General features: G+C 40.9%; 2 protein-coding genes across 2 annotated transcripts; one reads left to right on the forward strand and one right to left on the reverse strand.

Moving 5' to 3' along the window:
* Positions 1-822: 822 nt before the first annotated feature.
* LOC310989328 (rho-related GTP-binding protein Rho6-like) lies at positions 823-12,890 on the reverse strand. Its single transcript, XM_083976357.1, has 5 exons — positions 12,610-12,890; positions 11,935-12,022; positions 6,016-6,125; positions 4,958-5,092; positions 823-4,268 (listed from the first exon to the last, which is right to left on the reverse strand). The coding sequence occupies exons 1-5, from the start codon at positions 12,724-12,726 to the stop codon at positions 4,023-4,025; spliced, it is 696 nt and encodes a 231-aa protein (XP_083832483.1). The 5' UTR covers positions 12,727-12,890; the 3' UTR covers positions 823-4,022.
* Positions 12,891-19,621: 6,731 nt separating this feature from the next.
* On the forward strand, positions 19,622-23,138 carry prim1 (DNA primase subunit 1). The gene is made up of 13 exons (XM_083974803.1): positions 19,622-19,795; positions 20,542-20,699; positions 20,801-20,907; positions 21,014-21,087; positions 21,192-21,328; positions 21,478-21,536; positions 21,689-21,798; positions 21,884-21,975; positions 22,064-22,196; positions 22,297-22,366; positions 22,448-22,554; positions 22,666-22,764; positions 22,854-23,138. Exons 1-13 carry the CDS (start codon positions 19,687-19,689, stop codon positions 22,871-22,873), a joined length of 1,275 nt encoding a protein of 424 aa, XP_083830929.1. The 5' UTR covers positions 19,622-19,686; the 3' UTR covers positions 22,874-23,138.
* Positions 23,139-23,749: the final 611 nt, after the last annotated feature.

Consider the following 23,749-nt stretch of genomic DNA (forward strand, 5'->3'; position numbering starts at 1 on the left):
ATAAAGTGCAATGTGGCATTCAGAGAGAAAGAAAGAAAAAACTACAGAAGGACTCAAAGGGTACGAGGCAAAAAAAAGTTTTGATATCTTGCAACATACTGTATAATGTTTAAATACGCATGGACACTTGATGATCAAAGTTAAGAGCAGTAACAGTCAAAACAAACCAACAAACTTGTGAATAAACTTCAGACACATTTATTTAAATAAAGATTTTAAAGATGAAAATAGCATATGACAATAACAAATACAGAATTCAGTCAATAATTTAAGCCACATTTGGCAACTTGACACAACCGTGTTGTTTCGCTTCAGTGACATTCTTCTGGGAGATTTCATATAAACAGTTTTAAAAGGGAAGGATATGTACAACACAACAGGTCTGTCTGCCAAAAAAAAAAAAAAAGAACAAGAGAAAAACAGTGAAACGCAGGTTTTGCATACCTATGAACTAAAAATGGGATTATTATGACTGTGGATCGGGGCTGCAGGAGGCTGTTCGGTCATTTGTGGTGGAGTTTCATTCAGCACCATCAGATCTGCACCAAACACGACAGAGCTTCTGACAAAAACTTTTTTCTTTTTTAAACTAATTTATCATTTTTCATTCATTAATTAATCCATCAAATCATTTCCTGTTGTTTACCTGGTCCCAGTCCACATTCAGTTCATTAGTTACGTAGATCTCCTACTGGGCAGTTCAGGAAAATGTGATATAATAATAAATAATTCTATTCTCATCTTCCTCACTTTAAACTTTTTTACATTAAGATCCAGGCTTTAAAGTCAATGTGAATGTGAAGAAGGTGAAATGTGTACTATGCTCTGTTTGGGATAGCACAATGCAGAGACATGTTTAATTTAGACGACATGTTGTCACCATCATCACACTCTTCCTCCTCCTCCTCCTCCTCCTCCTCCTCCTCCTCCTCTTCATCAGTGCGGGGTCTTTAAAACCACATCGAGCTCTTCAACACTTCACTGCTCCCCTCGAAACGTCCAGCCGTCACCTTCACTGTGGCTTCTGTCTAATGCTACAAATAAAAAGGTGAGGCGCCCTCCATCCCTCCATCCATCCATCCCTCCCTCTGGGAGACACCAGTCCTGCTCACACTGTTGCTAGGCAACGTGTTAAATTCCAGCGTTCGTCGGCGCATCCAGAGAAGTCCGGGGCTTCTCGGTGCAGACCTACAAATCATCAAGTCTTCCATTAGCCGAGCTGTCAACAGCCGCTAATGCCAGAGGACTCGGAGGAGCCGACACAAGAACAACATCTATAGCTACAAAAAGCAGCAGCGACGGCCACGAGCCGGAGGAAAAACATCAAGAACAAAAAGTGGAGAACGTCAAGAATACTTTGCAGGGAAGTTAAAAAATAAAACTAAAATATCTTTGAGAGAATTACAAGAAAAAAATGGATAAAAAAAAAAAAAAAGACAGGACCAGCCTGTGATTCAATTCATCCTCATCACTCCACCATCTTAGGGACAGATATGGTTGGTGTTGGAGTGGGAGTCGCATAATTAACGACTCTATGAGGTGCGTTCCACATCAATTTCATGTCAGACTGTTGTTTCCTGTTGTGTCTCCCGTGTGGTTTTGTTTAGGGCTAAGCTGTAGGATGTTCTCTCCATCGATACACCAATTCAATGATCAACAAGTAAATACTAAATAGCCTCAATCCAAAATGAACCCATCAATCAGACATTGATACATGTCATCATGCGCCTATGTTTTGAAATTCCCCCGGCAGGTCTGAGTGATGAGTATCACTGCTGCAATCTCATATTTCAGTTGCAATGACGTGTGCGAAGCTAATAACTAAAACTGTCTTGAAAAAAAATTTGGTTTGGGACACGAAAATCGTTTTCTTGTAAAACTCATTAAAGAAGAAAGTGGAACTGGGAAATAAACAGGAGGGTGGCCTACTCTTATTTAATAAAAAAAAAAAAATAGAGTGATTTTCATGTAAATGTCTGGTTGAGCTTGGAAATTAAAATATAAAATAACATTTTACTTTTGTTTTGTGATTTGAAATTAATGGAAGTGATTAGATATTGCCTCATATCGATCACTGATCCGTTAATCCATAATAATGGCAGACATTGATTTACACCCCTACTGAGCTTGGATTATGTTTGGGAATAGTCAGAGTTATAGGGTTAAGTGAAGGTTAGACCACGACCACTTGAAGGTTGGGTCCTTTGTTTAGAAGGCAGCAGCAGCAGCATGTGTGTGGGCCACATTGTAAGGAGCCTTCAAGGTGAAGGGCACAGATACTGTCTCAGTGATTGCATTGTGGGTAATGTCGTTTTGGACAAGAGAGAGAGAGAGTACCAGAATGTGGAATAAAACAAAATGTCAGATACTTTCATACGCTAAATCAGTGGAGCACCTGGACGGAGCGATTGAGGAAAACGCTCCGATGTTTGAGCAAAGAGAAATGCAAAAGAAATAACTTTTTTGGCTTGTATTTGAAGAAATATTAGTTTGATCTAATCTTGTGGTCCATAAAGCAGCTATACAGTCGACAAAGGGCGGATGGATGGATGGGAGGGTGAGATGATGGATAAACAACACTGAACAATTAGCGACTGCTGTGGTGACGGGTGATGAAACAGTGATGTGACAAAAACATCTCGGAGCGTCTTCACGGTTTGTTTCTGTCAGTCACAGCGTGTCCACACGCCCGCCCGCCTGGACCCGTTCCTGCAGCTCATGTGAGTGCTGAGTCACATTGCGCTCCTTCAGATGTGGATGGCGCTCTCAGCAGCTCGCCATCCTCCCACCGCCTCTGTCTTTTACTGGTCCAAGTCCTGCCCCACGCCTCTCTCTCTCTCTCTCTTCCCTGCCTGTTTTCTCCACTGCATTGCAAAAACTCAAAATCTTTCCAAGAATATTTGTCTTATTTCTTGTCAAAATATCAAATTTCTAGTCAAAACGAATCACGTTCCTCTTAAAATAAGGCTCATCACCTAAAAATGTACTTGTTTTTAGATAATTTTTTACATGTTTCAAACAAATTTTCACTTGAAATAAGTAGAAAAATCTGCCAGTGAAAGCAAGTTTTTTGTACTTGTAATAAGAAAGAAAAAATTGCTCCACTATCAGATTCTTCTACTTCATTTCAAGTGAAAATATGCTTGAAAAAAGTCGAAAAGTGTCAAAAACAACCTACTTTTTACATGACGAGTCTTATTTTAAGTATAATGAAATTTGTTTGGACAAGAAATGACATTTTGACGAGAAATAAGACAAATATTCTTGGTAAGATTTTCAGTTTTTGCAGTGTGTCAGCTTTAATCCCCTTGTATGAAATACTGTGAGGGGTCAGCAGAGGGGGGGGGGGTAATTTCCCTCAAGGAGCTGCACCCACACCGCTCGCTCCCTGCACTGTGTCAGGTTACACATTTTATCTAGTCAACTCTCTGCACATATCGTGACCTTGTAGGGGGGATAGGGGGGGGCGTTCAAATCAAGAGATGGATGGAAAAAGAGCGCCGCTATAGAATTTAAAACGGGTCTCATCAGGGTAATGCAGTCGTACGCAGCGTTTTCAACCACTTTCCCCGCAGAAAAGAGGAGGCACTGACCTTTATCTGAGCTGACTCGGTTACAGCAGCCTCTTCTGTGAGGAGGACACAGGTCCGCACCTTTAACAGCCCGTTTGAGTCCGTTTTTTTTTTTTTTTCTCTTTCTACAGGATTATTTAATGGATCTGAAATATTTTTAAACATCAAAACACGTTTCACTCTCTGTCTCTGCGCTGAGTGCTGGTGACAAGTTGCGATCAAAAGTTCAGAATCAGCGCTGAATACAGAGAGGGTGGTGATCTTTTTGAAGTGGTCGAGGGAGTTTAGGGGGCTGCAAAGGAAAGGAGGCTTTGTACACATCCACGTCGATGCTCTCTCTCCCTTGCTGCTGAACAGGCTACAGTATAAGTTCACTTGTCCTTGCTTTCTCTCTTTTCTTTTTCTTTTTTCTTTTTTCTTTTTTTTCGCCCAGCATGATCCCAGAGGTATTCACATGATGGAGCAGCTCCTGGACTTGTCCTTGCTGAAGGTGGAGGAGAGCAGCTCTGTCTTGCTGGGCAGGTTGAGGAGCCTCTTGGAGAGGCGGCGGACGGGGCTGGGTTTGTTGGCAGGCTGCAGTTTGTTCATGCAGGCCAACGCTGCGGTACGGAAAACACTGTGGATGCTCTTCTCTGACGTGAAGGCCGAGCACTCCAAGTAAGCCTCGGCTCCGAGCTGCTTGGCCATGGAGGAGCCCTAAAGTACCAGAGGAAGGATATGGGAAAGGAAAACTGAGTATAGATAAAAATCAAAGTGCCCAGTCTAGACAGAGGAGGAGAAGGAAACAGTAAAGGACAATTCCGGGCAAATTCAACTCGGGGCTGTATTTTCCTAACATTTTAGGTCTAAAAGAAGGAATCTGATACCAACTCTTGACTTGCTTCAAGTAAAAAAAACTTCTCGGTGCATGTTTGAGTCGCCACCTGACACTGTCCGTGGAAAAAAATGTACACCTCAAGCAAGTCAAGAGTTGGTATTCCTGTGTTTATGACACAAACGGTAGCTCCGACTGCACCTGAACACACCGAGCACGGCAACCTGGGTCTCGCACGAGACTCTGGGAGACTTTGAATTAGATCTAGTTTTACAAACATGTCGGCTTGCTTGCAGTAAATAAACTTCTCGGTGCATGTTTGAGTCGCCATCTGACGCTGTCTGTGGAAAAAAAATGCGGCTTTGAGGGATGTAAACAGCCTAAACGGCGGAACTTTCATCCACTCCCATTCATTGCTGCCATGGCGATGCGGGGACAGACACAACTACCGCAAAACAGGAGCAATTAAACTGAAAATCTTCAGATTGCTTCTTTTAGACCTAAAATGTTAGGAAAATACACCCCCGGGTTGAATTTGCCCGGAATTGTCCTTTAATGTCCTGTAACGAACCTGTTCATGGGAGATGGGACTCTGTTTCTGATTGGACAGCTCCATGCGCGTGCATACGTCCGTGCGCAGGTCGGTCTTACAGCCTATTAACAGGATCCGTGTGCTGGGGCAGAAATCCTGGATCTCTGCTTTCCACTGCAAAGGAAACAGAGCCGTCATAAGACTGTCACGTGAAAGATATAAAAAGGTAAAGTGGGGCAGCAGCAAGCACACATTATATGAATAAAGGAGGCCAACACCTGGAGGAAGTGTACATGTGTACTCTTAAATCTGTAAACACGTCTGTTTCAATCCACCATCCGGATTAAAACAATGTTTCTGTTAAAATGTGTGTAAATCTGAAAACACCATCTTATTTCAAAACTGTCCCTGTGGTTTTTGTCTTTCTAAAGGCAAAAAAAAGCCAAAAAAATAACCATTAGTCTGCCCTAACTTTCACTTTGATTATTATTTTCAAATCCATTATGGCTGAATACAAGGCTTTCTAGACTGTGACCTCAGTTTCACATTAAAAAACAAGTTTTATCAGTGCAGCACAGCAGCTCCTGATTGATTTCTGGTTAATATGTTGTGTCCTTAATCAATTAGAAACTGAAAAATATGTAAATGAGTACACAGAACTATTGTGAATTGAACTATTGTGGATTGTATTGTGGACAGAGGTGTTGAGCCGAGACTGGACTGTGTGGCAGCAGAGAGGATGCCTCTCTGTCATCTCCAGTTTTTCCATAACCATGCATTTTAAATATTGATAAGAGCAGCATTGATAAAGTGCATCGATGTTTTGATTGATATTGTCAGACATCCTCCTGACTATGAAATAAAGATTTCATCAGCCAGCTGTCTGTCCTACTGCTGTCCAGATGTTGGCTGTGATGACAATGAGATTTAACTACATTAATGTGTTTCACTGTGGACAGAGCTCTCCACAAAAACAAAAAAAACAAGCCAAACACTTAATGTGAATTCAAACAGATGATTTAGTCTAAAATAACAGATATAGTCTGAAATGAAGCCGTATTGCCGTGGTTGGGTTTGTCGTCCTGTCACGTTCATACCTTCTTCACTGCACTGTCCACTGTGTCTGGTCGGCTGATGTCAAAGCACAACAGCACGGCGTCTGAGTCGCTGTAGCAGAGCGGCCTGACGTTGTCGTAGTACGGAGAACCTAAAGGGACAGAAGTTCAAACCTTATGAACATGTTGTTTCAGAAGTTCAACTTGAAAAACAATGTGAAAAAACAAAACGGAACAAAAATAAAGTGAAAACCTTTAGTTGTCAGAAAGCCCAAATAAAAAAACAAAGTGTCTCTGTCTCTGGTCCAGATGACATGATTATATTTTGTTCTTTCACAGTCATCCTCCTCATATTCACACAGTACAAACACAGACACGTAAACTTCTGCCAAACTGATGAAAGAGCAAATAATTTATAATTTATAATTTAAGTTTAACGCCTTCACACTGAGAGGATGTTTCCAGAAAAGTAAACTAACACAGTGAATCACAGGCAGATTATTAGTATTAACTACCCAATGTCCTGAGAAGGGAAATAATCATCGTTTAAAACTCTGAAAGTAACAGAAGAAAGATGCTAAGTCTGGAGAAAGTAAAACATAATCAATCTAAGCCTCTAGCACAAAGTTTGTGTGGCTCTACCTTAAAGCAGAAGTAAGCGATCCGGTCGTTTTGGCTAATGCTGCGTTCCAGGCCGGCTTTTGAAATCGTAAATTACAGCTTCAAGTCACAACTTACGACTTTGTAGCGTTCCAGGCAACCCACTCGTGTTTTTCCGACCTGTTTTACCGGTGAAAGTCACTATAACGGCCACTCGTAACTTCCGACCGGTGAACTCGTACCAGATCGAACTGGTACGACTTCACGGTCGGAAAAATACGAGTTTCCTTGAACGCACCATAACAGTCCTCGTCCCTACGTCGCCACATTCACGGCGTTCCTTGGCTGCACACACAGCCCTGCATGCCGTTCTCTCTCCTCATTGGATAAAAACTGTAGGATACGATAAATGTTTTCTCCTCGGCTCAGAGCAGAGCAGAGGGACTGAGAGACCCGTGTTTCAGTCCAAACACTCTATGTAAGTGATTGCTGTCGGAAGATATAACTATTTAAGACTTATATTAACACAAATATATCACTCACTTCTGCTTTAATTTAACAAAATCAACAATGACAATTTGCCATTTTGCATTGCGCCACTGGATTTCTGACAACTACATTGGCCTGGTACAAGTTACAAGAGTCTCTTGCTGAATCTACTGCTCAAAGCCAATAAATAATAATAATAAACCATATATTACATGTTAATCAATTAGCTTTGACGGGGCTGGAAGCTGGACTTATAGGGAATTTCTGTTTCTGTTCATCTGTAACAATCTACCAAGCTAACTTAGGGTTAATTGACAAAATAATCCTTTTGTTAACTGGTTATAAATAAAGTAGAAGAAAATGATGATTTGTTTCATAGGTCAAATGCTGCTGCGTCCTGTTGGCCAGTCACTCCCAAACTTTACCCCAGCTGCTCATATCCTCTATTCACTTCACACTTGACAGCTATGATTTCTGCTCAGCCTCAGACAGTGTTGAACACTGCACAAAGATGACCTGTGCCAAGTTTGAAGTAAATCAATGCAATGACTGTAAACTTAGAGTCGATTAAAATGACATCTTGACTGTGCCGCATTGAATTCCTTTGGATATTCGTATGCGTCTATTAGTTTGCAGCCTGTAACAATAATCAGACACAAAGTTGTTGGTGTGTGCTGGCATGAAACCACCACTGCTCACAGAGGAACTATTACACTGATCCCTTGCATGGTAACATCCACAGATTCATCTCCTCACCCTGATTGTGACACATAAAAATGTCACCTTAGTTATGAGAATGTGAATTACAGTGGGAAGGAAACGTATTCTGCTTCCATTTCCATAAACAGCTTCAGTCTTTACAATACAAATAACTTTTTTCTTCTTTTTTTTCCTTCTTTTTTTTTACCTCTCAGGAAGGCTGCTGTGCTAAAAACAGACTGACAGGATGTCTGCTCTCTATTGTCCTCGCTCTGCCACCTAATCACTCCCCACACACCAACACCAAGATTTAATTTCCTATACTCCCATCCTCTGGGGCCCAAAATGTGCGCCAGAAGCTTTCCTTGCAAAATAAATAAGAGAATTTAATTACACGATGAAGGGAGACTTCACATTAACTCACAATTATGATGTGCTGAGACATTCACTGATACTTTTTTTCTAACACACTCATTAGTCAAAAAGCTTTTTCTGGTTTACTCGGTCTTTCTGAATCTTCGACTTCACTCTCCAAAGTAGGACGACTTACACAACTACAGTCTATCAATAACATTTTTTTTATTTTTTATTTATTTGGTGGGAATCAAAGCACCCATCACATAACTATCCAGGGTGATGTAAGGATGGAGAAAGAGGAAGCAGAGAGATTTTTAAAAGAGGACCAAACTTCAAGCACCAACCGACTCCCACTCTTTAGCAGCCCCCCTGCCTGAACACACAAACACACAGAGCACAAACACAAACACACACAAACAAACGCACTGAGCCCTTTAAATTGAGCAAACATGAGCTAATGTAGTGAATCAGTTTTCTCTTCTGCCAAAGAATGTGAATGGAGTGAGTCAAACGACTTTTTATACATTAAAATAAAGATAAAACAGTTCATGTCTTCATAAAAGATGTAACTGAAGTCTGCGCTTCTAAGTGGCTTTTAACTCAGCAACTCATCTTATCATTAATCTGCTCATTATTCGTTTATAGTTTGGTCTATCAAAAGTCAGATAAAGAAAGTTTCCTCAGACTTTTGAAGTGTTGAACTTTCTGTCAAATGACAAATCGTCTCAGCTTCGACTGAGGTGAAGCCTGAAGCCTTTTCTCTGTGGTCCGTAATGCTGAAGATCAATTTTAGAGCTAATTATTGAATTGATTAGTCACTTAAAAGAAACAAATCAGCAACTGACAACTGATTAATCATTTTGGACGTTTTTTCCATTCCTGCTTTTCCAAGGATATATGACAGTAAGTTAAATATCTTCTGGTCTCGAACTTGTGTCTTCAATTTGGACTCTGGGAGGAGAGGATTGATTAATAGACTACTCAATTATGAAGATGCTCATTAGTTGCAGCCTTAGTTGCAACCTTTAACGCCTGAAGCCATGTTATAGGAAGGGAATAAATAAAGGATGAAAGAGAAAACTAAAGAGTGAAGGCATCTGTGTGTGTGCTCGTGTTGCAAATGTAAATAGGTCTTATGCAATTTCTCCTCCTGGAAAAGGGTGACTGTCCAGAAAGTTTTTTTTTTTACTCCGTGGGAGATAAACAGCAGACAAACCTACATCAGTTCAGCTCTGGCTTCAGTTACATAAGACCTTTTTTTAGGCAGCACGCACCATAAGGCAGTGGGGAGGTCATGCATATCTCTTCTCTCAGTATCCCTCACTTGTGCCTTCTGTTCACAGCGACTGTACGGACGGCAAACACACACACACACACAGTCGACACACACACACACACACACACACACACACACACATAGTAAGACAGGACACACACACACACACACACACCTGCCCACTCTCTTCCACCCCCTGCCTGGACGAGGCATCCCCTCTCCCCTGTGAAACCTCCCCTCTGCAGGCCAACTGGCACCGCTCGACTTCCGCCCATAGCACAAAGCCTCAGATATAGGACTGTTATGAAAGAAATCTATAGCTCCTCTATTGATCACGTTTATATAATTTTCCTATATGATTAAGGTTATTATGTCAGTAGGCCACTGTCATTAACCTCTATACGCAGCTTCGAGACAGAAACTTCACACAGTCACAAGCATTTTTAGGCATTTTTGGATCCAAAACCTAAACAAAGGAGAGACACAGAAGTATTTCTGAAGCGTACTGATTATTGTCCTTATCAATTAAAGCAGAAGTAAGCGATCCGGTCGTTTTGGCTAACTTCCTGTCAGCCGATGGAGTTAGCAGTGCACGCGCATCCCTGGCTGCACACACAGAGAGGACCGCCCCTTTATGCCGTTCTCTCTCCTCATTGGATAAAGGTTGTAGGATACAAGGAAAGTTTTCTCCTCGGCTTACAGCAGAGCAGAGTGACTGACAGACCCGTGTTTCGGACCAAACACTCTATACAAGTGATTCCCGTCGGAAAATATAACTATTTAAGACTTATATTAACACAAATATTCCGCTTACTTCTGCTTTAAAGCCCCTGTACAGACTTTTCATTTAGTGTTGATTTTGGCGGCCCCTGTGGACGAAAGCGGCGGAATGAAGACTGCATTTCCCACTGTCATGAAGACGTTTGTCGTGTAGATTTATTTTGGAAAACGTCGGAAAGAAGACTGGACTTGCTTTTTTTTCTTTTTTTTTGCAGTGTAATGTATCTATTCGTATCGTTTCGTCACTGGTCCGACCCGACCATGCCTTCCAGAGGTGTAGACTACTTAGAAATAGCGTATCTTCACATTGATGGGCTCATTTGCTGTTGTAGGTAACAGAGACACATCAGCAGAAACCAGAGACTTTTGCGTATCCAGTTAAAAGCTCCGTACAGGGGCTTTAAAAGAAAGAAGTATTTCTGAAGTGTATGTAATGATTATTCTCCTTATCAATTAAAAGAAAAGTCAGTACAATGATTAATCAGCTAATCATTCCAGCAGTAGACTTATTTCCAGAGCTCCTAATCATTCACAGTGGATCTTTGTTTTAAAAATAACGTTGTTTCTTTGTTGTTTGATAACTCGACTACTTCCACACAGAGGTCAAAGCTCAGGGAGCATCAGACCATTCAATAGGTTGGTTCCTTGATCTGTTGGCATTAACTGAACAAAGAAACTAACACATGCTCTGTCTAAACTCTGTGAAATTAAACTTAAAGACCATTACACATTCAATCCCCACCCTCAACTCTCATCACAGACTATGACTGTTGAAAACTAGCTTTTTTTAGCTAACTCGGGTGCATTTACATTTTTTTTTTTTTTTACAATGTTTTATTAATGTACACTGTCCCTTGTCAAATAAATTAAACTGAAACTGAAACTGACAGTGGTTTTAAATCCATCCACAGCAACAATCAAAATCACTTTTTTTTCAATCCTGGTGGAGGATTTGCTGCTTTTCTCTATTTCAGGCTATATCATGAACTGAATATATTTATATCCAGGACAAGGAATCAGAAGACGCCACTTGAGACTTGAGCAAATTATAATGAGTATTTTTTCGGTAATTTTCGGGATATTTCATTAAGTTTCATCAAGTTAGATGCCAAATGAATGAATGAATGAATGAATGAATGAATGAACAAATACATCAAATAATCCAGTAATATTGTAACTTTTCATCCTAGAAATCTGAGATGTTTCAGAGCAACAAATGATGAAGTTGCTGTTATTGGTTAATTTCTTATGTCAGGGCTTAAATTAGCACTTATGTATTTAAACCTGTTTCCAATAGTGATGGTAATAACCTAACGTATGTTTATCAAACTGGGTCTGTATTTGTGTTTGACCACGCCATCTAGATTTGCCTAATTTAATCATTTAACCCCCAGTAGCCTACTAATCCAGAGAGGGTTTGTTATTCAGACCTCTCAACACTTCTCTCTCAGACTCAGTGAAAAGCTGCTTAACTGCATCAAAACAGGACCGACAGATAGTGACGCCTGAGTAAACAACCACAACACTTTCTGTAAAACAATGCTCATGAGGGGAGGGGTCTTCATTTACAGTTGCCACTCGACTCCGGGCCGACTGTGTTTACTGATGGGAAGGGGGGTAAACAAGTTTCACACATCAGCCCTGTGAATACAGACACTTCACATTGACTGTGACTGACTGGGTGGCTGGACTGTATAAACATTTAGTTTTTTATTATACAACTGTGGGCGAGTTTAATAAAATGAGAGCATCACGCTCACCTGATGTGTCCCAGAGACTGAGCTCCACCCGCTGGTCCTCAAGCTCCAGACAGGCTGTGTAGTTCTCAAACACAGTAGGGACATAAGTCTATAGAGACAGACAATTAAAGAAGCATTTTAATTAATACAAATCCACTTAAAAATGTCATTACATTCATAGAAAAGAGACTTTAGAAGACATTACTGAATCACACTAACAGTGAATATATGAGCTAATATCATATAAACAGACAGATCTTTACATTTGTGAAATACTGTGTTTTCTATAGCTATAAATGACAAAATAAATCAATAACAAACACCTATAAATTACACTATTACATATTAACATATAGGCCTACATAATCCTACAAATACATTATCACATAGGTTACACATTAATTTTCAGTCTGGATATTCTGTGCAGATCTTATGGATAATAAACTACAGTGTGATTGTCTACTGTCAATAATCTCTTGATCCAGTTCAATAATAGAGTTAGCAGTACATTGGTACTATGGCAGTTAATATAGGCTAGTATGAAAATGCCATGTAGCATATAAGACCAATTGGTTGTCAAAATTCAGATTAAGTAGCTATCACTGCCTATAAGATGTTTATAGCCTAATAATACTAATACAAATAGACTCATAAAGACGGAAACCATTGATGCTGTGGCAGCTGAAAGTCTCCTACCTCTGGATAACAGTCCTTGGCCAACACTTGTAACATCGCAGTTTTCCCGCATTGAACATCTCCGACCAGCACTAATTTACACCTCGCTACGAAAGGCGCGAGTCTTCTTTCCTTCATGGTTAAAAACACACACGGAACACAAACTATCAGGAACAGGAGTGGATAATAATAATATCGCCGGTAGCCTTGATTAGTCCCGGTGGGTTTCCAGCTGCGGTCTCTCCTCTCCTCTGCTCGGTCAGTCAGTCAGTGTGTGAGTCCGTGAATGAGGCAAAGCAGCAGCAGCAGCAGCTTCAGTCAATGACAGACTCGCTGCAGAACTTTATATAGACGAGCCAACCAATGAGAGAGGAGCACGAGGAGGAGAAGAGGGGCAGAGCTGCACCAGGTCTTGACTTACAGTAACAATCATGAGCCCCCTCCAGAAAACTGAACAACTTCTATAATGATAGCCTAATAATAATAACTAGAAAGAGAAACGGAAAATGCGTATGAATGCTGAAACCCATTGCTGAAGCCATGCTGAATTAGCAGAAGAAATTGACAAACAGGAGGATTACAGGAATGACAAGTTGCAACACACATTTGAGGCAGGAATTGAAGAACTCATGCCATTACCATACCAACTTTATTTATAAAGCACTTTAAAAACCCAGTGGACCAAAGTGCTGTAAAAATTAAACACAGCACATGAGTAAAAATTAGTCAATAAAATAAAAAATATTAGATTAAAAGACATCAATTTAAACGGAATCAAAGGCCATTGAGAACAGGTGGGTTTTGAGCCCAACATTAGTATTTGTTTTCGCATTGGATAATGCAGGCACACTGATTATACGCCAGCCTGCTCACGATTCATCAGCCACTGATATTGGATCCGTCATCCGTCAATCAAACGTCTGAGACAACACACACACACACCGAGCTCGGTCTCGCCCAAGGGGGCAGTTGTCGGTCTGAGAAGTGAAGCTCACTTCCGCATTCAAAAAGCTGCAATCCCCTCGGCTGTCGCTGGGGGCTGGCTCCAGAAGGGAGCAACTCCAATCGAGCCCCATGTTAAAATAGCCGATTTTACAGCTTAAAAAAACATATTTACAGCCTGGTACATTTTATTTTTTTGGTCTCAATCGATAGTTTCTACCCCCGCACACACTCTGAGGGGGGTGAATTTTTTTTAAACTCTACCGTTTTACTATTATTAGGGTTAAAGTTCTGGCCAATCAGGGCGCAGAACCGTTGAGTGACAGGTCCGGCGACCGCTGCTACGAGGCCAGTGGGCGGGCTCTCGGCCGGCCAACGGCCGCACCGCTCCAAATATGGCAAGTAGAATCCAACATGGCGCGGTTCAAACCCCCGTAGTAGCGGCACAAAACAGACTCCCCCAAACCAATGGGTGACGTCACGGACGCTACGTCCATTCTTTTTACAGTCTATGGTCTCGCCCCAAGCTTTGAATATCCCGCCCGCTCGATAACGACCAATCAAATTTGTTTTCCTTACTCGGGTAAACCAAGGGGGCAGTTGTCGGTCTGAGAAGTGAAGCGCACTTCCGCGTTAAAAAACTGCAATCCCCTCGGCTGCCACTAGGGGCTGGTGCCAGAAAGCAGCATTCTCCATAGACCCCCATGTAAAAATCGCAGATTTTACATCCTCAATAAACATGATCAAAGCCTCGTGCCATCACGTTTTTTGGTCTCAACCAATAGTTTCTACCCCCGCACACACTCTGAGGGGGGTGTTTTTTTTTTTTAACTCTACCATTTTACTATTATTAGGTTTAAAATATGGAAAGTACACTCCCACTAAAATCCAAGATGGCGCAGTTCAAATGCCCAGAGGCACAAAACAGACTCCCCCAAACCAATGGGTGACGTCACAGGTGCTACGTCCATTCTTTTTACAGTCTATGGGGTACACTCGTGCAGCAACTCGTGGAAACTCGGCGCGACAAACAGGACAAACGGCCATTTCTGTACATCTTTAAAAACATGCAGTGATGGTACTTGTCTGATGTCGAGATGCAGGTTGTTCATAGGCTATTATTTCTCATTCATCCTTCCTATAGCATTTACCAGTGAGGAGGACAGGTTATAGGATGAGCAACTTCACACTCATATTCCCAGTTAGAGTCACAGATTCTCCTCATGTGAATGTGGGAGGAAGCTGGAGGACCCGATGAAAACCCACGCAGTCACATGGGGGACACGCAGCTCCACCCATAAAGACTGCTGCTGGCCTGGGAATCGACCCCAGATCCTTCTTGCTGAGAGGCAACAGTGCCAACCAGGCCAGTCACACTGTACAGATAGCCTACCACCGTGCTGCCGTCCACATGACTTTAACACCAGGGCCAGTTCATGGCCAAGGTTAGAGTTAGGGTAGATTAGAAAACCGGTCAATCCAAACTAAGGAAATGTATTGTAGTTTTTAGTGTAACAACAATAATGCCTCTGAAAGAGAGAAAGAGGGTCTGAGAACATGCTCTTTGTTTAATCTCTCCCAGGGTCATTCAGGACAATGAAATACTTTTGATTTCCGATGCAGTCTGACTTGTTCTGATAACCCAAGCTTCACTGCAGGCAGATTTTCTTTACCTTTGAACAGAGATAGGACTGCTGTTTCCTTCTGTTTCCAGTCTGTTTACGAAGCTAAACTTCACATTTAATGAGAATATAGTAGCCTATGTAACACTTGATGACAGTGTGAAGAGAGTGAAAAACTAGATGTATCTTTGATTATCGGTTTTGAAACAAAGACATATAATCATCAACAACCTCACTGTTCATGTTGACATTATTGCTATTCCTCCTCTTTCTGCAGTTTGTGTTTGTGCAACATGCAGTGAAACCAAATCAGGAAGCAGCTCATGTTATCTGACTTGTGTCAATAGTACGGCAGGTGGTTGTGTTTGCTGGTGGTATCTTCGGCACGTGTTTTTAAAGTTTGATTACCTACCTCAAAGTTTTTGGAGTAGCCTATCTCAGTTCACAGGTCAGTTTGGTCAAATGATGAACTGACTGAAAATGACAGTGTCTACACTGCAAAAACTCATAATCTTACCAAGAATATTTGTCTTATTTCTAGTCAAAATGTCATTTCTAGTCAAAATAAATCTAATTATACTTCAAATAAGACTCATCACATTTAAAAAGTAGCTTGTTTTTAGAAACTTTTTACTTTTTTCAAGCAAATTTTCCACTTAAAATAAGTAGAAAAATATGATAGTGGAGCAACTTTTTCTTTCTTATTACAAGCACAAAAAACTTGCTTTCACTGGCAGATTTTTCTACTTATTTCAATTGAAAATTAGTTTGAAACAAGTGAAAACTGTCTAAAAACAAGTTAATTTTTAGGTGATGAGTCTTATTTTTAGTGGAAAGAGATTCGTTTTGAGTAAAATTGAGACATTTTGACAAGATTTTGAGTTTTTGCAGTGTATGCAAAGGGAAATCCATCTGACCAGGGGCCTCATTTATCATTGTGGATACACGTTTTTTTACACGCTCTTTCCCCCGTTTTGTGCGTACGCACTTTTCTCCGCCTAATTTGGGATCTATCAAACCAAAACCTGTCGGGTGAAAGTGCAGAAATTTACGACCAGTCCGACCATGGCGTACCGGCATTTACACGCTTTTTGAAGAACAGGAGGAATTGGCGACGCCGCTGCAGAGTCAGAGAACTGCAGTATGCGAGGGAGAGAGGAGCGCGGACACTGTTTGAAGTAGCAAGTGGTGGTGATGATGAGGATGAAGAGTGTAGATGTTTTGGTCGTACGCACATTTTGCCTTTCCGTTGTACTGAAAATTACAAAGGACTTTTACACCCTCTTTGATAAATGAGGCCCCAGGCTGTTCTCCAAATGTCTCTCTTTGTATTTTAGTGTTTAGCTATCTCTCTGACTAACTGTGGGATCAAGCCAAGTAAGAATTCATACAATTATTATTAATTTTTTTTTTTACATGAAACATATGACCGAGTTTACATGTTTATACAACACGTAGCGAGCAGCGTGCACGGCCTGCACAAGCGTTGCCTGCCAACCCCCAAACACATGACAGATGGCTTCATCAATCTGAAGTATATCGCAGAGAATGTGAGAGTGTGTCAGCCATTTGGAGAGGAAGTGGAGCATGGCGTGTTGTGCTGAACATAAATGGAAACAACTGCTCAACTGTCACAGAGGACCCTTTGATGCCATTAATGTATATCGTCAAACCCTGGTTGGGGAAATCAATTGCACCTGCTGTCTGGTGCAGAGATAAACAAGTAAACTGGGTCCTTCTGTCCTCTGCTTCATTGAAATTTTCTGTCTTTGTGCTGTCCACTCCACTTCACTCCTGTATACACCAATAAGATGCAAATAATCACACTCCCACATGTTCGGTCTTTTCCTCTTAGATAACTGTACATCTGACTTTCCAAATACTGAATACCAGATGATTTGTAACTCAGTCTGCACAGCGAATCCCTCGCTTCCCCCACTCCACTGTGAATAAATCCTCATCTTCCTGTTTGTTTTAATGAACACACACATTCAAACTCTTTGATAAGGTCCTTCAATCAGTTGCAAGAGAGTGGTATCAATAACCCTTTTATCTTGTTTTCAGAAATAACACAGTTGTACAGTTTTTTGGTCACGTGTTCAGAGTGGGGTTAGAGAGTTTTTCTACAGGCCTGTGGTGTTGCCGTTGTTTTCCTGATGAGAGGAGACAGCACTCTGAGATGGTGACACACTTTGGTCATCTGAACTTGCAGCTTTACACACAATCCCCAAACTGTAACTCCTCCTGCATAGAGACTCTGTGTGGAGCTTTAGTGCTGGATAGCCAACTCCGTGGGCACCTCACGACTATCTGACCCAGATTTATCATACACAGCACTTGGTTGAAAGTTGCATTTTCACACTGTGTTTCACTTTTACCCAACTAGCCATACTTATATTTAGCATGTTGGATTTTTTGATTTGTTATATTGGATGTGTGATTTCTACTTATATGTTTATGAGTCACAGGAAACCTCAAATATAACAACTCAGAAATGCTTCATCAATGCTTTAGGTTAAAGGAGCTACGATGTGCAATGTGCATTAATGTGCACCAGAATCATTAACATACATTGGGAATGTTGGCAGAGAGAGACAGAGAGTGGGCATTAATCCCAAGTCCATTTCAAATCATTTCTACGGAAGAACCCAAAAAGGAAAAACTCATCACATCCCCTATGCCTTGAAGCTACCTCATTTGCATAATTCAAGTATGGTCGTGGTTGAAAGCTCTTGCATTATGTAAATTGTAGTATGATTAAAGAATATTACCATAAACACAAGTGCAATCATAAAGTGGAAATGTATCTGTAATACCTGTCCGTTAATTGCTGTTGAACATGGCACAGTTCGGCATCAGTGATCATCAGCCTGCAAACTTGTTCATTATCATTACCATTAATTTAGTGCACTGGCAGGCCACTTCATATAGTAGCATATTATGCTAACAGTAGGGTAATTGCAACGCCTGCATCCACCAATCTAGTGAAAAAATAAATGGAGTGCATAAGAATGGAGGAATGTCAGATGTGCACAACATTGATACGCTAACAAATGATTTGATAGAATACACATGACAGAAACTGCATTGCAATCATATTTGTATGCAAAAACTGTGGAGAAGCCCGTAGGCATAGTGACAGAATGGAGATAAATTACAGAGAAAGCCTTCAATAACAACGAGGGATAACTCAGAAGATGAGACAGCTACAGCTAGTTAATGCTATCAAATGTCATGGAAAAACAGTGCAAAGGGTGAGTGCGTGTTATTTCATATCTGAAGTACAATAACTGAGAAGGGCTCTTAATGCTGCTCAGCTCTCAACCTTCAGTGTGAGCCGCACCACTTCAACGAGATGGTTTCAGACTGGCTGCCTCAATACATGAAAGCAACCGGTGGTAGCTAGTAGCTACCACTTAGTGGGGTTGGGGAGCAAGAAACACCAACAAAGCTGCTCCTTTTTGTCTTGAAAGCAAATGCTGCCCAAAGTTAAATGGCATAAATCTGACCAGGTTAACCAAAACGAGTCCTGCACCTCTACTCCTGTGTCACTGAAAACCTGGGAAGTGAAATATTTTGCTATTTATTTCATAATTTCAATTTGTTTCCTGGATGTAGCTTTTATAAGAAGAATGAACAAAGAGTGTCGTAACATATTATCATGGATGTATTATGCATATTATCCAAAAATTCCTGAAATGGAGCTCATTGTGACAATCATGCTGCAGTATTGTTATGAAACTGTGCTGCCCTCTAAAGGTGAAGAAAAGAAAGTGCAGTGCAAAAGAAGCCATGAAGTGAGAGAGCTCAAAGTACATGGGTGGGCAGTCTGGAAATGTTTTTGTTGGTGTAGCAGTCTATACATAAGAAACAAAAAAATGTAACAGAAACTGTAGAAGCAAACTTATTTGTTTTGCATGTACAAGATGTTAACTCTGCATTTCTACAAAATAAAGCATATTTCCCATAACCTTATATGACATCTGATTTTTGGGGATTTTTTTTGTATTATTATTGTGTATTAAATTAATGGAAATTCGTTTTTTTTTATTTGTTTGGTTTAATTCAATTGACGACTAAAAAAAAGAAAAATATATAGTAAAGTAGAAAAAATGACTACACCTCCCATGATCCTCTTCTCGCTCGGCGACACTTCCGCTTCATCCGTTATAGGACTAGTATTACAAGGTTAAGTAAAACTACGTGTACAAACAGCCGACGTGTTATTTTAATCTTTTAACAGCAACATGTACAGCGGATTAATCATTAAACTTCAGCTCACCTGTGGTTGTTTTGCGTTATTTTCCTCTCTGGTCCCTCAGACCGGGAAACACACAACACACATCTGACACAAAAGAACTTCCGCGTTTGTGTGACGACATTGTCCACACCTTGTCTCATTGGTCCTGTCCGCCGCTTAAGCGTTTTTCCCGCGCTGTAAAACACAGCACCGAGCCTGTTTGTCGCAGCCAACTCTAGCTTTATTTCTTTATTGTTTACACCGGTACCGGGGCTGTTACTTCACAACCAGGCGATGCCGTCTTCAGACTATGACTCGGCCTGTCTGCCGGACCTCCTGCCGCTGTATTACCGGCGGCTGTTCCCCTTCTCCCAGTACTACCGCTGGCTCAACTATGGAGGATGTGAGTATCACTGATCGCTCAGGTTAGGAAGGAGAGGCAGAGTTAATTTACTGAGCTAAGTGACTGAAGGTCTAAAAACATTATTGTGTTAATGGAGACGTAACTAACTGCTTGTTTCATATCAACACTGACTGGCAGTGTCAACAGTGGTTGTTTTGTTTTTCCTTTTGACACCATGTTGTTTTCAGTAATACCAGTTTATTAGGAACACCTAGCCAATACTAATACAATAGTCCTTTAATATGAATCCTGCCTTCATGGGGGAGTTTAACACCTAAAAAGAAGTCCCTTGCTTAGCTAGTTAGTTAGGTTTTATTTTCAAAATGTCATACACCAAAGGTACCCAGCTCTCATGGGCTTACAAGACACTTAAAACATGAATACATGCACGAGCCATACAACAAACAAAACAGAAAGTACAGGGAATGATGCCTCTAAATATGCTTCCATATATACACATGTACAAACATACATGCATAAACATATATGTACATATGTGCATACAAATCAGACAGTAATAGGTATTTGACTACTTCACACATATGATATACTCCTGCCCTGCTCGCAGGCCTTTAGGATGAACTTTGGTAGCAGGAATACCTTTTCTGTAAATAAATACAGACATTAAAAACAAATCTGGACCATCTTCAAGTAAAATTTTACAAAAAAGCCTTTGCCTATGGTCATGATATAAAGGACAGTACAACAGCCCCCATGTTAACGCCTTGTTTCTCCTTCTACCTCAGTGCAGAAGAACTATTTCCAGAACCGAGAGTTCTCCTTCACGCTCAAAGACGACATCTACGTCCGCTACCAGTCATTCAGCACGCAGAACGAGCTGGAGAAGGAAATGCAGAAGATGAACCCGTACAAGATTGATGTTGGAGCGGTATACAGCCACAGGGTGAGACTGCATGTTCCCCGTTATTTGTACTCTTCAGGTGTCACTGTAACAACTAATAGGATTGTATGAATAAAGTTTCATGTGTTTGTCTCCCACCACAGCCGAATCAACACAACACAGTGAAGTCAGGAACCTTCCAGGCGCTGGAGAAGGAGCTGGTGTTTGATATTGATATGACAGATTATGATGATGTCAGAAGCTGTTGCAGGTAAATATGGTTTATGCTGACTGTAAATAACCCATCTATTACACATTGCTTTGACCCAGTCATTTTTACACAGCTGTTACTGAGTTATGGCAAACTCTGATTTTAGTGCTGCAGACATCTGTTCCAAGTGTTGGACCCTGATGACGATCGCCATCCGTATCCTGGATAGAGCACTTAGAGGTTTGTATTGTTTGTCAACCATCTGTTCACCACATTTCAAGGTTTTTCTATTTATTTATTTTGGCAAAAACAGCATCAAACACTTGTTTTATGTGATATTCCAGAGGACTTTGGTTTCCAGCACCTGCTGTGGGTTTATTCTGGCAGAAGAGGAGTGCATTGCTGGGTGTGTGACGAAGCTGCCAGGAAGCTCTCTGTGGCTGCTCGCTCTGCTGTTGCAGAATACCTGAGCCTGGTGAAGGTGACAGATAAATTTTAGTTTTTATCATATCACATGTTGAACATATTTTACAGCTAATATTGCCTCTTTTGCCATTGATTATTCTGTTAATGACTTGAATGCAAGTTCATTTTTGAGATGTCACATACTACATTATTGTTAATTTACAGGGTGGTGAAGACACTGTGAAGAAAGTAGTGCTGACAGATCCAATCCATCCCTTTATCAAGTAAGAACCAGCAGATTTCAGTATGAAACTGTTACTGTATTTGTTGTGTTTTGATGTTTGCGTCTAATTTAACTGATTGTTATTGAGATCGTTGCCTCTGTTGGATGTTGTGGCTTCAGCTGTCTAAGAGCATCTATCTGTCATCCTAACAGGGAGTCTTTTGCATTGGTGGAGCGCTACTTTCCAGAGTACGCACTACACGAGCAGGAGATACTGAGCCGCAAGGAATCTGTAGACAAAGTGCTGGCACTCGTCCCTGAGGATATCCTTTCTACGGTTTCATGTGTATCTCAATAACCTATGCAGTACAACAGCATTTTCTTTCTTGACCTTAACTCAGCTCTTACATGTCAGGAAACAATTACAGCAGGACTTCCAACAAGAGAAGAAACCTGAGACTCGTTGGGCATTGATCAAGGATCAAGCCGCTAAGAAACAGGTTGGTGATTCTGTTAGCGTCCCATTATGACTTTTTTTTTTTGCAAATTACAGTAAGTGGGTTTATGATGGACTCTTTCTTCCTCCAGGCCACTGCCAAGAAGGGTCAGCACTTTGAGAAAGAAATCATGCTGCAGTACTGTTACCCACGACTCGACGTGAACGTCAGTAAAGGCGTGAACCATTTGCTAAAGAGCCCCTTCAGTGTCCATCCCAAAACAGGTAAAACATAGATCCAAGGAGATTAATTAAATCAAGTCCACATGGTAAAGACGTGACAATCGGGGTCTCACTGTGGTCTTCTCTCTTTGACTCTGGACAGGACGAATCTCTGTGCCCATTGACCTCAAAGAATTAGAGACGTTTGATCCTTTTGATGTTCCCACAATCAGGTAAGTGAGGATTCATCGTCTCACACTAGATTATCATATGTTGTATTTGATACTTGATAGATTTGTGTAACTTTTTTCTAGCCTGATCTGCGAGGAGCTGGATCGACCCAGAACAGCAGAGGAGGAGTCGGAAGAAACAAAGGATAAGGAAAATGAGATGGATGCAGCAGAGAGAAGAAAGATCAGAGGTGAAATTACAAATAAATAGCCTTTATTGATAAGTCTAGCAATAGATGTAAGTGTGAGTATGATTGAGTAGTAACTGAATATTTTGGTTCACGCATTACTTATCTTCACAGATTACAAAAGAACCAGTCTGGCAAAGTATGTGAAACACTTGGATCAGTTTCTGGATGGGATGGCTCGTACATGGAAAGGAGAACTTCTCAAAAAGAGTGGTACGTCGTAATTTTGATTGACTACGTGGAGCATTTCAGATTTTTAGACTTTCATTTAATCACATTTCTTTCGTCCTTGTTTCCTGTAGATCTCCAGAAAGACTTCTGAACTGGATCTCAACAGTGGGAGTGATAGTAGTTCACTTCTACCAACTGTAATATATGTCGGGGGCTACATGTTGTGATTGAATTCGTCCATCTTCTGGACCAATGAAAGTTTAATCCAAATTTCTTTTTTATGTAATTCAGTAATAATAAATTAAACATTTGTGAATCCTCTATTGAGGGAAGGATTTTCCTAATGTCAATTTCATTATCATTTGTCAACTTGTTGCCTACATTTTTCTACTGTACAGTCATTTATGAAAATAAATTTGGTATTTCTTCTCTTTAAAAATGTTGTTCTGTGATCCGGTTACTTTGAATACAGACATTTTGCTGGAAAAAATAGAGGGGAGGGTGAGTGCTGCAGAGGCCACAGGAAAAAAAGAGTATGAAAATGTAGAGTGGCTCAAGGTGCTCTTCAAGGGAAAAATAATCAAAATAAATTGAGAAAAAACTGACTGTCTGTGGAAGGGTGGTGGTGCAGTCAAAAAAGAGCTCCTGAGGCACTCTTGAGATGTAGCAGAGATTTTTAATAATTACAAAAGGACCCACCACGTTTTTACGCTGTCTTCATCAGGGGTGTGAAGCACAAGATACCTGGCAACCTTTTTTGAGATACATGGAAGAGCTGCATGAAACAATCTAATCAGGACAACCACTGGCTTTGGTTGAGTTGGACTCTCTATGTCCTGTATTTTTCTTTCTTTTCTTTTTTTAAAGGGATAGTTCAACATTTTGGAAAATTGGCCCATACCTTTAATTGTTGGTGCAAGCTATTTTTAGAACGGTCGAACGGAGCCGCGAGCTGCTCAGAGCTACGCTATGGAGGCTCATAGGGTTTCTTGGTTTCCCTCATCGAATACACAATCCAACAACTCCA

Source organism: Trachurus trachurus, assembly GCF_905171665.1.
Source record: "Trachurus trachurus genome assembly, chromosome: 7".
Classification (NCBI taxonomy): domain Eukaryota; kingdom Metazoa; phylum Chordata; class Actinopteri; order Carangiformes; family Carangidae; genus Trachurus; species Trachurus trachurus.

Bases quoted from the DNA above. Each gene is read 5' to 3' on its own strand.
- prim1 (XM_083974803.1), top strand. From the start codon at position 19,687: ATGCCGTCTTCAGACTATGACTCGGCCTGTCTGCCGGACCTCCTGCCG. The intron at 20,700-20,800 runs GTGAGACTGCAT...CTCCCACCACAG, and splicing joins GAGCGGTATACAGCCACAGG to CCGAATCAACACAACACAGT. The intron at 21,088-21,191 runs GTTTGTATTGTT...GTGATATTCCAG, and splicing joins CCTGGATAGAGCACTTAGAG to AGGACTTTGGTTTCCAGCAC.
- LOC310989328 (XM_083976357.1), bottom strand. From the start codon at position 12,726: ATGAAGGAAAGAAGACTCGCGCCTTTCGTAGCGAGGTGTAAATTAGTG. The intron at 12,023-12,609 runs GTAGGAGACTTT...CTGTCTCTATAG, and splicing joins CCAAGGACTGTTATCCAGAG to ACTTATGTCCCTACTGTGTT. The intron at 6,126-11,934 runs GTGAGCGTGATG...CTGTCCCTTTAG, and splicing joins CAGTCTCTGGGACACATCAG to GTTCTCCGTACTACGACAAC.